This window comes from Phaethon aethereus (assembly GCF_964289735.1).
Source record: "Phaethon aethereus genome assembly, chromosome: 2".
Lineage (NCBI taxonomy): Eukaryota > Metazoa > Chordata > Aves > Phaethontiformes > Phaethontidae > Phaethon > Phaethon aethereus.
In genome coordinates, this window is record NC_138582.1 from 79,773,022 (window position 1) to 79,785,327 (window position 12,306).

The following is a 12,306-nucleotide window of genomic DNA, read 5'->3' on the forward strand; positions in this document are numbered from 1 at the left end:
TGGATGAGACCAAAGTATTTCTTTCTTCCATTCTCTCCTTAGTAGCTAACTTGCAAAGTCAGCTTGATTCTTATTTGAGCTTAGTATTTAGGGTACCTACCGGTAAAACATTTCACAGCTCTGATTCATAAGTTCTGTATAGTTGAGATTTTTTTTTTATTCTGCCAGTCTTTGAGATTGCTGCCTTGCATACAATTAGAGTGACAAAGATAATTGCTGTCAAAATTACAGAGTAGTATGAGACTGATTTGCTGTGGCAGTACAGTCAGTGAACGTAGCACTGTGTTTTCATAGTTTCTCTCATCTGTAAGCTTAGAAAATTGTACAGGGCATAGAGTACCATTACCTGAGTGTTATAGGTAGTGAAGAGTACCATTACCTGAGTGTTACGGGTAGTGAGGAGGACTGGTGTAAAAAACTAAAGGCACCTGGTGGGTGTTGTGAGTGGGGTGGGAAGAGAAGAATTGTAAGTTCATCTCCTTCTCAGTCATAGTTATATTTTTGCTGCTTTTGTAGGTTTCTTAAACTTAGATCATAGTGGAAAAAGTCTGTATCTCAGAATATACTATTGCTTTCAATCAAATATATATATTCTCCTTTATTTCACTAAATTGTGTTCCTGAGTTTTAGACTGTAACACTGATTTCAACTATTGAGTGCATTTGATCTAAAAGTGTAAGATTTCCCCACATTTCCGTGATAACGTGATTGTACTTTGCAGTAGCTGTATGTGAAGGTATAGTTCAACAGATTCTGAAATACACATAGTGGCTGCTGGGCCTTTCACCATTTAATCTTGAGACAGCGAAGTCCTCAGGCATGTGTCAGGGTTCACACTTCATTGAAAGAACATATACTATCATTTGTATCCTCTATTTCAACAAAGCCTGTGTTGAAATGCTGCCTATGCTTCCCTGTTTTTTTTACCTCCATTTCCTACTCACCCCTAGTGTTACACCCACATGCTTTAACGGTGGCAACTAATCTTTCCTTTTGTAAGGATTCTTGGCTATTGTGTTAGACTTTTCAGTTAGAAAATACTCTTTACTTACTAGAATGAGTATGTTTTTAAAAAGAATCGGTTGTTCCAGATAAATGATGCAGTCATGTTTCTGTCTGTTCCTTTAGGGTGAATTAACGTGCTTGGTAGTGGAGACATGATGTTGAAAAGGAACAGGATGCTTACTTGAGGGCACAGAGTCTCTGTAGGTTTTAATTCACCTAATTTGTCGATGCTGTTTAAGAATTTCATTTCACTGCATCGAAGTTAGCCCTTGAAGTAACAAGTCAGTGTTATATATAATAACAGTTGTAGATACAGTAAATGATCTTAGAAACCTGCCTTTGAGGAAAAACAGTACAAAAGTCTGAGAATGTCTCCTGAGTACTATTTTAACCTGAAGACTAGAAATGTATCTGCCTTTCCTAAAACAGTAAAAGGGGTAACTTCTTAGTAAACAAAAAGTGTCAATTCTATTGCATAGTTCAGCTTGTAAGCAGCAGATGTTTACCATGCTTGGCAGTAATAGCATTAGTGAATGGCAGGTTCCTCCAGACGGTTAAAATTAGCAAGCTGAATAGCGTAGCAAGTACAAGTAGCCTCTCTTCTGCATCCCTGCATTCTAATCTTTTCCACCTTGCTTAAAAGTAGTACTTAAAAGTAGTTATCTCACCAACAAGTTTTGTTTTCAGTGTTTCTATAAATATAGTGAAACTGCCTTGTGAAAGGCAATTAAAATGCCTATCTTTGCTAGGAAAGTAGTGTAACAGGCATCTTAGAATATGATAGAAGATAGCTAGGTACTGGGATGCTTTTGGAGCCCAAATTCTCTATGAAGCCAGAAGGAGATTGAAAAAATTGACTGGTGCTATATGTTGAAGGAAGTTCTATTTAAAAAAAAAAAAAAAAGGCAAAATGTTACTTATATCTGCATGCCATCATGTGTTGCAAATTGAAATTCTGTTCCTCATGATTAAGGTGCTTCTTAAGTCTGGGCTGTGACAGTAACAAGTGCTTATGAAGATCATAGAGGCTACATGGGCAAAATACTTAACTGAAAACTACTCCTGTATTGGCTGGGTGAATATCCTGTTATGATCTGTTTTTTTCAGACACCAGATTATTCCTTCAGCTAGTAGAGAAGTTACTTAGGATTGGTCCTGAGCAGCATACAGCATTTTGTTCTGTGTGTATCAGAGCTGCTTTTTTATGACTGTGTTCCAATAACCTTGTCTGAGCAAAGATGTTTAGAAAAATGCAAACTACAGTAACATTAAATTTTAAAAAAGCATCTCAGTTTCGAGAAGCTTCTGCAGGAGGAATCCAAAAGGGTAAAATTCTTGAAAGTGCCACATTAAGATGGTGGTGCTGTCATATGCTGACTGTGAAGATAGCATTGATTCTTATCCAGAAGGATGCAGACCAGGAAGATGATGCTCTCTGAGAAGTAGAAGCTGTTCAATTCATGAAAACTGGAAAGAGCAAACAAATTAGAAGCCTGTTAAGACAGAGGGTTTGAGAACTGGTTTGCTAAGTGCACTAAAACCTGAAAACCTTGCACATAGAAGGCACAAAATTTGCCAGAGTCACTAGGACTCGGAGAGAAACATGGAAGGGCACCCAGGAGAAGTCAGGTCATGTAGTAAAAACTTGGTGAACTAACTGCATTGCTTTTTGTCAGAGAAGGGCTTAAGAGGCTTCTCAGCCAGAACTTTCTTTGACTCTAGGCAACTGTCACTTGAAATTTCAGTAAGGAGTGTTTAAATCCACCAGCAGAATGCTAACCGTTGTACAGCCATGTCTGGTGGTATATGCTGAAGAATTCCAGCAGAACTTAACCATGAAACCATGCTGTATGGTTTGAACTTTAAATGAGTTTTCATTATCTAGCTCTTGTGCTGTTGTCCCATGCAAACTGAAGCATTAAATGAATTGCTGCCTTGCCAGTGCAAGGTAGAAAATATGAATCTGACTTCTTAAAAAGTAGATTAGGGAAAGAAATGTAGACTAGTGATGGGTGGTATTCTTTTGAGTCTTTCATGATACGATTAAGAATTGCAACACTATTAATCATCTGAACAGAAGCTCAGTGGGGCATTGAAGTGAGAGAGTATTTGTGTGCCTGCTATTTTTCTGACCTTGCTGACACACTAGGGGCTGCTTTTGAAAGACTACACTGTGTATCGTAGAGGCCACAGTGTGTAGGGGAACTGAGACCCCTTTTGTTCTCCTCTTTCCTTAGTATGGGATGGCTACTGTAAATGCTTTTCTTAGGAACGTCTGGATCTCCTGGAGTGGTTGGATGGGGTTGATACTGTAACAAAATAGAACTTATTTGTGTGTAAACATAAAGGGGCTTGTGCATGCTTTGATAAAGGTAGTTGTGTCTCACAGGTCTCATTTCCTTGAAGGATTCATTGTTAATCCTTATTCATGTGGTCAATCTGATGACACAAAGCTGTTGGGTTTTTTCAGAAGAATGTTTCTGAGATTCTTTTTTGAAGACTTTGTAAAAACTGAACAGTTTTGCTGGGCTTATGGGTTAACTGCTTAGAACAAACCGAAGGAAAGAATAAATTATTTACTTTATAATAAGGGAAGGTTACCAGTGGAATTGCTCAAGACTATTGCTTGGTATATTCATAAATACGCGGAGGGAAGAAATGAATGAGAAAAGGGTAGAAAGAATAGTAGAAAGCTAGAGCTGACTGCAGGCAGTTGCAGCGGGAGTTCATTGTTCATTAGGTTATAAAATTGCTGATAAACCTAAATTCTAGTAAATATGGAATCATGAATCTGAAGAAAAGTAATTCAGGCTGAATATACCCAGTGGATGGGCTTTATGTTGGTGGTTATTGTTCAGAAAACACCTTGAAGCTCCTTCATAATGGTTTCTTTTAAAGAGCAGCTGTATGCTCAGATATCCTCAAATAGCAGTTGGCAGCACTCTTTACAAATATATGGACAATAAAATGAAAACATGTGTGTGTCATGGACTGAATGGTGTAATTCTGTATTGACTCTGTGTGCATTTCTGGCCACCTGTCAGAAAACATGGTGCAACTGAAAACAAGCTGAAGAAGGTTAGCAGTGATCAAACTTTGGACCTGCTTCTGTGTTAAGGAGACAAAAACAGATGAGGATTGCTAATGTGAAAAAGAGCTGGTAGATAGAGACAAGTGGATATGAATTGAGCGCCTGAGAAGTACTAGGTTTGGAGATGAACTGCCAATAATAGCTTCTTTCCCCCAAGAAAAAGAGCATCACATAAAATCTTTAACAGGCAACAGTTTAAAATAAAGCGCTGCTTTATTCTGATGCATACCTAAATTCTCATAGAATGCCATGAATGACAAAAACATAAGTGGACTGAAAAGACCTGGAAAAATCAGCAGAAGAAAAGTCATTTGAGCTAATATACATTATGGTTGGGATTCAGCCCAAAAGTGTGCCAAATGAAATTACTGGAGGCTTGGAAGGTTTGCTGTGAGAAAGTTGGATAACCACATTGTCTTTTCTTGCTTTCACCTTGTATCTGCCTACTGCTGGTTTTTATAAGCAGGACAATGGAAAGTCATTAGTTTGGCTGCTGTTAGGTGTACTCAGGTATTTTCTTCATTGGTCTTGTCATCTTGGAAAGCGAGGGGGGGAGCAGGCACAGAGCATACTTTCTAGAAACAAAATAAAATAGAAGCATGTTAGTTTGTATTTTCTGTCTTGCTCTGAAGTTTTGAAATCAAGTAGAATCATCAAATTGAAATGTTTAGTTGATAAGTCTGCTGTGTAGTTAAATCTTCAATTGTGGATCCAGGCCCAGTTTAAGATAAAAGAAAGGGCAAACAGTAATTCTAAATATGTATGCTTTTTAGAAGTATCTTTGTGCTTTGCTGCTAAAATATCTTTGTGTATGTAAAAGAGTCCTGACACTTAAAAAATTTGGCATATGGTCTGTTGGAGGCTATCTGTCAGAGTGGGAATTCCCTAGTAAAATGAATTGCAAAAGTCTCAGGGGAAGAGCTAAGAGTTCTACTAGAGATGTGTAAAATTTTCCTTTTGGAAGGCTAAGTATCAGGTTCAGTATCTTCTTTCAAATTTGGCAGTGAGTGTTCTACAGTATTAGGAGATGGGAAACAAAAGGACTTAACAGGTGTATAAAGATTCAGTGTCAGAACTCATGTAACACTGGTATCAATGTACTTTACATTTGAGAATATATTTAACACTTCTCACTTTGAGTAGTTCGGTTGGAAGGTTACTTCCTATATGAATGAATGGCTAATAAAGGGCTTGAGTGGTCAAAGGAATCCCTGAGTCAAAGTGGACATTTTCACATCAAGGAATACTCAAATGTCCCTTTTACAGCCCTGTACAAAGACTCATTAATGCCAGTGGTCTGTTTCCAAGTCTGTGTAAACTTCCACATACACAGTAGTAAGAACCCCTGGAAGAATAAACCTGCTTGAAGATTTTAATTGTTCTTGTGCCGATAAACATTTGGATCATGGCATAGTTTCTAAGACTATTTTTTAAATAGTGTTAGGAAAGAAAACAATCAAAGAAAACAGTCTTTGCAAATCAGGAATTGAATTTGACCTTCACTGTTGAGCCAGTAAGAAGGTTAGTAAATGTTTACTGGTGTTTTTGTCCTGTTTCTTTTGACATCTTTAGCACTTAGGTAGTGTGATGAGGTCTGATGTGTAGGAGTTTTTGAGACTACTGTGAGGTGCTGCCATGAAAATCAGGTCTGAATATATCTATCACAAATCCCAGATGCCAACCCCCCTCCAGTTTCCCATATGAAAGCCTAATTGTTGTGGCATTCACCTTTCTTGAGACTACTGCTGATTTTGGTTAAATATTAAGTTATGCCTATGTCCTGTTTTTGTTGAAATTTATTGTAATAGTTAAATTGTCATTATAACTGGTGCTACTTTCTTCTTTAGACTACATGAAGAAATAATTGACTTCTATGACTTCATGTCCCCTCGTCCTGAAGAAGCAGCTATGAGAAGAGAAGTGGTGAAAAGAATAGAAACAGTCATCAAAGATCTTTGGCCTACAGCTGATGTGAGTGTAATTTAAGTGTTGATTTGCTTCTCTAGTAAATTGTAGAGCTCTGTTCACTTAACCTTGCTATTATCTTTCTGTGTGTTAGAAATGAACAGATAAGACTTCAAACTTAAGGCAATTGACTTAATATGACAGCTCTTGCAGTACTTGGCAGTTTATTTTAAAAAGCAGAGGAAATTTAAAACCTAGATTTCAGGTTAATGAAGGCTACTGATAATTTTTTCATTTTGGGAACTGGGGATGTGAAGAACTGTCCACTTTAAGAAGTGCATTTCCTAAAGTAAAAGCTTATTAAATTATCTTCACATAACTTCATTTTGAATATTAATGTGGGACTGACTACTGAAAGGAGTCCTGACACTTCATATTTGTAAATACAAATATTTTTACAAAAGAACAGATAAAAACCGCAGTTTTTTTTGGTACTCTTAGCAAATTTGACATTCAGGGAATTAGTTTAGCCTGGCTTTAGTGGGAAAATTGGACTTGACTTCCTGAGATATCTTGCAACTAAAGTTTTGTATTTTCAAACCCTTTATTACCAAAGAGTAAGTTTCCTCCAAACAAAAGAATCCAAAAGGAGTGTAATATAAACTGTTATCTTGAGCATTACCGTTCTGATTACCAGATAGTAGCATTGTCATTAACAAGTAAGAAAATGTTTCAGACCACTGTGATTTCATAGCCTTTCATGATGAAGATTGAGGGCTGTGGCCACAGTACTGAACTAAAGATACTGTAAAGCTCATCTACTTCATCCTCACCTGGGGTTTTCCTTAGTAATAACATTTTTCTAGCTTGTGGGAACAGAGAAAAACACCGGAACGGCGCAGTGTTGCCTAGCCTTTTCATAGGTCACTTCAAAGAAGTGGACTTGTAAATTGTGCTCTCCTGTAGCAGAGTGGGAAGAATGTCTCAATTCTCTAGGTTGGAAGCACACGAAAAGTATTTGATGTGGACTGTGAATGTCTCTTCAGCGTGCCTTCTTTTCCACACACAAACACCTACCGCAATTTCATAGTCATTCTTACAGTAAAATCTGGACTATTCATGTTTATCTGAATTATATGTTTACATGCACTTGCTATTTTTTTTAAACCAAAAAATTTGAAAAAGTTAAACTCTTCCAATTTCAGTAAAGCTATCCTATGAGGAAGAAAGGAGATTTAGAACAGCTTATACTTCTGTTGAACTTCTGAATAAATTATGAAAAGAGCTTCTTTCAAACGTTTGTGCTCTGCTGGTAGCAGGATTGGGTAGTCATTTCATGTTAAAAAAACTCCTGCACAGTTTCCTCTAAAGTTGCATCTATAAGAGAATGTATATTTGTACAGGCTTAACAGAGTATGTAGTAAATTCAATAACTTTTTTACTGGGCTGTATCCTTAACAGGTCCAGAAAAATCTTAAGTCTTGTGAAAGTAAAATGAAATGAACATTTGTAATTACAAGATATTTCACTGGTCTGTTTTTGTTTTTTTCAGGTCCAGATATTTGGCAGCTTTAGTACAGGGCTTTATCTTCCAACTAGGTAAGTAATAATTTATTTTTGTATAAAAGCTTGTCTGCTTTTACAGTAATGGTAAATTTCAAAGGGGAATTTAGACTGGAATGTGTAAACCTATCAAACTTCCAGTAAAATTTTTGCCTGATGTCCCATGTGACAAAGGGAAGAGCTTTTCAACTCTCTGAGATTAGAGATAAGTGTTTGATACATCATTGTTGTGCTCTAGGTACTTACTGATGCTTTGGTGAATTACCTTTTCTTCCTTGTTCTTTGTTTTCAAGATACAGTGAAATTGAATGTTCAGTATTTCCTGTGTAAAGATTGTGCTTTGTTAAATAAGGTGAATTACTGAGAGTGTCACTTATCACAGAGTTAACTGTGCAAAGTCAGAGGAGTCATCACAGCTGTGTTTCCCTATTCTTTTTGGAGAGCAAAATGTCTTATTTAATTCAGCTGTTTATGTCGCTTAATGGTTCAGTAGATGGATGTGGAAGACCTGTGTGGCTGTGTCTTAAAGACTATGTTGTCTTTACACCAATTAAATTTTCAGTAGGAAAGCACTGGAAATTTAATTTCTGTGAATAACAATCAGTGATAAAAATTACTTGGACTATTAACATGCCTGTCAGCATGGGTAGATGGGGGATGGGATTGGGCTGTGGAAGTCAGAGGGGAGGGAGCAAGAAATGTAAAAGGGAGAGGAGCTCAATCAGAGAACTGGAAGCAAGAAACTAGAACACTACTTTGGGTCCTAAAGCACATTAGACCATCTCTTAGTTAACATTGCTAAAGGAAGCTTATTTGGAACCTAGATTAAAGGTTGCAAAATGGTCACCTTAGAGGACTTGCAATATGCAGAGTGCCAATTTTACCTTTTTTGTTGGAGTACTATGCTTTAGACATAATGGATCTCATGCTGTGTTCTTTTTGTCTAGTGATATTGATCTAGTTGTTTTTGGGAAATGGGAACGGCCCCCTTTACAGCTGCTGGAGCAAGCACTAAGAAAACACAATGTGGCTGAGCCGTATTCCATTAAAGTACTTGATAAAGCTACGGTAAGTAATAGCCTTTGGAATACTAAACTGAAAAGCTTTCGGACTTCCTAAGATGTTGGTGATAAATAGTTTTCTTAATTCATGAAGCAAATGACACTGTCTTAAGCAAAATGTTTTTTTCTGTCCGTGCAAGATTTTAGTAGACTCTGTACGTGCTTAGCAATAGCACACAGTTTTTTACATGGACAGTGGTAGTTCTGTGTACTGTATTTGCTGGAAGGCCATACTTTATGCTAATGTTGTCAATAAAGGTCTGAAAGTTAGTATTTGCAAAATATCTAGTAAAATAAGTTAACCATTTGTATAATGTTTTTTCCACTGACCTTTGAGAGGCGTTTGTGTAGTCAGGGGCCAGTAACTGGAGCTGTCTAGCTTGAAACCCTGATTTTTCAGGTTGTCTTGTTTCTGTTGGCCTAGTGAAGTGTTCCAAACCTAACATTTGTTTTTCCCATCCAAAAAATGCTACTTAACAGCTTTATTTCATTTGTGAAACTGATGTGTAGTATCTCTTGCATCTGTCTTGTAAGCTTGGTGGGTCATATTGAGTATGTTAAAAACTTAAAGTATGAGAATTTTATGTTATTGAGCAAGTGGTGTTTTCTCCAGGAGACTGAGTATTCCAAACTTCTATTAGCAAGCTGTTACATTTTGTGGTCTCTGAAAAAGGGTGACTAGAAGATTCCTGTGGCTTCTGTTGGAGTAGCAGTACATAACCAAAGATCACCAGAGCTACTGTTTACCTGAGAATGAGTGAGATTTTCAGAATCAGTGATACCAGTTAGTGATGGAAAATGGCACTAGGCTAGGCTTACTAATTTTACTAACCTTTCTTATTTTATTCCCTCTGCTGTTGGTATAAAATGATGCTATACTTCTGCTCTCTTTTGTTTTCCATTTCAGATCAAAAATACAAGAAGTTCGATTTAAGATAAATGTTATCAGATGAAGCTTAGTTATGATTGTAAGACAGTTTTGTAGGATACTGCCTTGAAAGTGGTGGTGTGACACCAACTCAATATAGACAACTCAATATCACGAGATAAACACTAGACTACATATTCAGTAGTTCGGTAATAATTTATTGCTGTCAGAAGAGGAAGTATTGCTACTCCTGCTTTGATTTTATCCATTCTGGCTTTTGTCTGACACCAGAGTGAACCAGTTCAGCTTGATAAACCAACAGACAGTGCTTTATTTTTTCTGCTAGGCTGGTGTTCTGTCAGTTTAGCAAGAGAATGCTGCAGTGCTGGGTCAGTTGAATGCAGTTCCCACAGGTTATGAAAGTAGAAGGTCTCCTATTAGCAGCAGTGAGTCATGAAATTAAGTAAATTTAATTGTCTTACAAAACACTGATATTGCAGCTATGGAGGCAGGTATCTAATAGCTATGGGAGAGTACATGAGTGATAAGTTAATGTGATCATACATGCCTGTGTTTTTAATAGCCTCACTAAAAAGTGTTTGTTTTGTCAGTCAAGATTGTTATCTTTCCTCAAAACCACACCTCCTTGTCTCGATAGTTGCATTTGGACTGATAGTATCTGTGTGTCTTGAGTAAGGTGGAGAATAGCACCAGTCTTGCATTTCTGGGGATTCATAAAACCTTGTTTTAATATCTTTCAGGTACCAATAATAAAACTTACTGACCAGGAGACAGAAGTGAAAGTTGACATCAGTTTTAATGTAGAAACTGGTGTGAAGGCAGCTCGATTTATTAAGGAATACATGAAGGTATCAGCCATGTAATGAATGTTATACTACTTGGCAAGGATGTGCTAGATGCTTAGCTAACCTTTTTTGATATGGCTTAAGACTTTTGAAAATTTATTGCTGACTACTATTAGTACTAATTAAACATGGATATTTTAACTTATTTTCTACTGGTATCTATTCAGTGTTGCCTTTGAATTCTAGGTGTTTGTATGGATAAACCTGTACACTGAAAGAACATCTACAGTCATATCTAGATCTGCAGATAGATACTAAACTTGCTTTTAAAGCAAGTCTGTTCTGGTTTTGCTTACCTTGAATTTAAGTGATGCTTGATTATGAATACTATCTTGCTAAACAATGTCTAAAACCAATTCTTTTGTAGTTACATACTTAAAATCAAGTTTACTTTTCCGCTCTGCAGTGAAAGTACTGTTTACATGGAAAGCTTTTGACTATGAGTGGCACTGGCATTCAAAAAGGAGTATAAAAATCTTGCTTTGGGGGTGGGGAATAAATTTCAGAAGTAAGCTCTTTGATCAAATAAGAATTGAAGTATATTCATCTGTTTCTAGAATAGAAAAAATGCATGTTTCAGTTCTTGTGGAAAGACTTTATAGCAAAATACTGAATAACGTTTTTGTAGCAGAAGATTAATCTTCTTGTGTTGAGATTGTGTAGTTTGTTCTTTGTTTTGGAGTGTTGACATTGTTATTGATAAGACCTATTTTACTTTGCAGAAATATTCTTTGCTGCCTTACTTGATTTTAGTATTAAAACAGTTCCTCCTTCAGAGGGACTTAAATGAAGTTTTTACTGGTGGAATTAGCTCTTACAGCCTAATTTTAATGGCAATTAGTTTCCTGCAGGTAAGCCTGTTCCTTATTTGTGTTCTTTAAATTATTTTGGTTTCTGTACTTACGCCCTCTTATGGTGCTGTTTCTTTAGATTCCCCTAGCAATGCACAGCTTTGCTATTACGTCTCTAGGTGTTTGATCATAGGCAGCTCCTACATCTCATATCTCTAAGACCTTCTGCTCACTGTATGAAGTGAAACAGCAGCAGGAACCTTGTGAATGGCGTAGAGGCTGTGAATTGCTTTCTATGCCGGGACCTGTGATGTGGATTATGCTACCTTCCTGGGCAGCCTATTCCAGTACCTGAATCATACTACTGGTGTTTTGTACATCTGGCAGTATGCAGTTTTAAGTCTGTTGCTTCCTAGACTAGTGATACTGAATGTGCAGAGTAGTTGATTTTAATGTTCATTAAAATTATGAAATCAGTCCAGTTTTTTTTTTAATTTTATGTTGGTTAGGCTTTGACGTACTTAAAACTGGTGGATATTGTAGATAACTGATAAAATAGCTACTGAGTTACAACTTCTTACAATATATTTTTGTGACAGTACGCTTTGGACAAGTATGATGAGGTACAACGTTAGTGTCTCTCAGCAGCTGTGATAATGGAAAAACCTACATATTCTGCTGCTGTTAATGATTAATTGAAACATTACATTAGATTTTACATATCGTATATAATATGGGGAGATTGAGGGGAAAAAAACCCCGTATGACAATTGGGGTAAATAGATCCCCCTTCCAGCTTCTGAAAACATTGAGACCAATGGATTTGCTGTGAAATATCAGGTATTACTCTGTTACTAACTAAGCTGTATATGTAGTATGCAGTACTACTTTGTGGCTTTTGGCCGAGGGAAAAGAACTCATTAACCCTCAAAAAGCTGGAAGAGGAAGGAAGAAAGAATTCTTTGGCTTCCAGATACTGCTGAAGGACTGCTGCGTCTTGGTTGTGTAAAAGTCATCTAAGTACCCGAATTAATGACTCAATTCAGACTTGTGTAGAGAGATTATACTCAGCTGTTTAAATGAGAGCTTTTTGTTGCACTGTGTTATGGTCTGAAAATTACTAATTTTCAATAATTAATAATTGTTCTGTATCACA

General features: G+C 36.8%; 1 protein-coding gene across 3 annotated transcripts in view; it reads left to right on the forward strand.

Moving 5' to 3' along the window:
* Positions 1 to 12,306, forward strand: part of TENT4A (terminal nucleotidyltransferase 4A) — a gene marked incomplete at its 5' end in the record, with an annotated part of 61,694 nt that overhangs the window by 9,061 nt on the left and 40,327 nt on the right. For all 3 annotated transcript variants that reach the window (XM_081996353.1, XM_081996354.1, XM_081996355.1), the window contains 5 exons: positions 5,944 to 6,067; positions 7,554 to 7,600; positions 8,512 to 8,632; positions 10,255 to 10,362; positions 11,082 to 11,210. In XM_081996353.1, the coding sequence (XP_081852479.1) occupies positions 5,944 to 6,067; positions 7,554 to 7,600; positions 8,512 to 8,632; positions 10,255 to 10,362; positions 11,082 to 11,210 (529 nt within the window). The remainder of the gene's footprint in view (positions 1 to 5,943; positions 6,068 to 7,553; positions 7,601 to 8,511; positions 8,633 to 10,254; positions 10,363 to 11,081; positions 11,211 to 12,306) is intronic.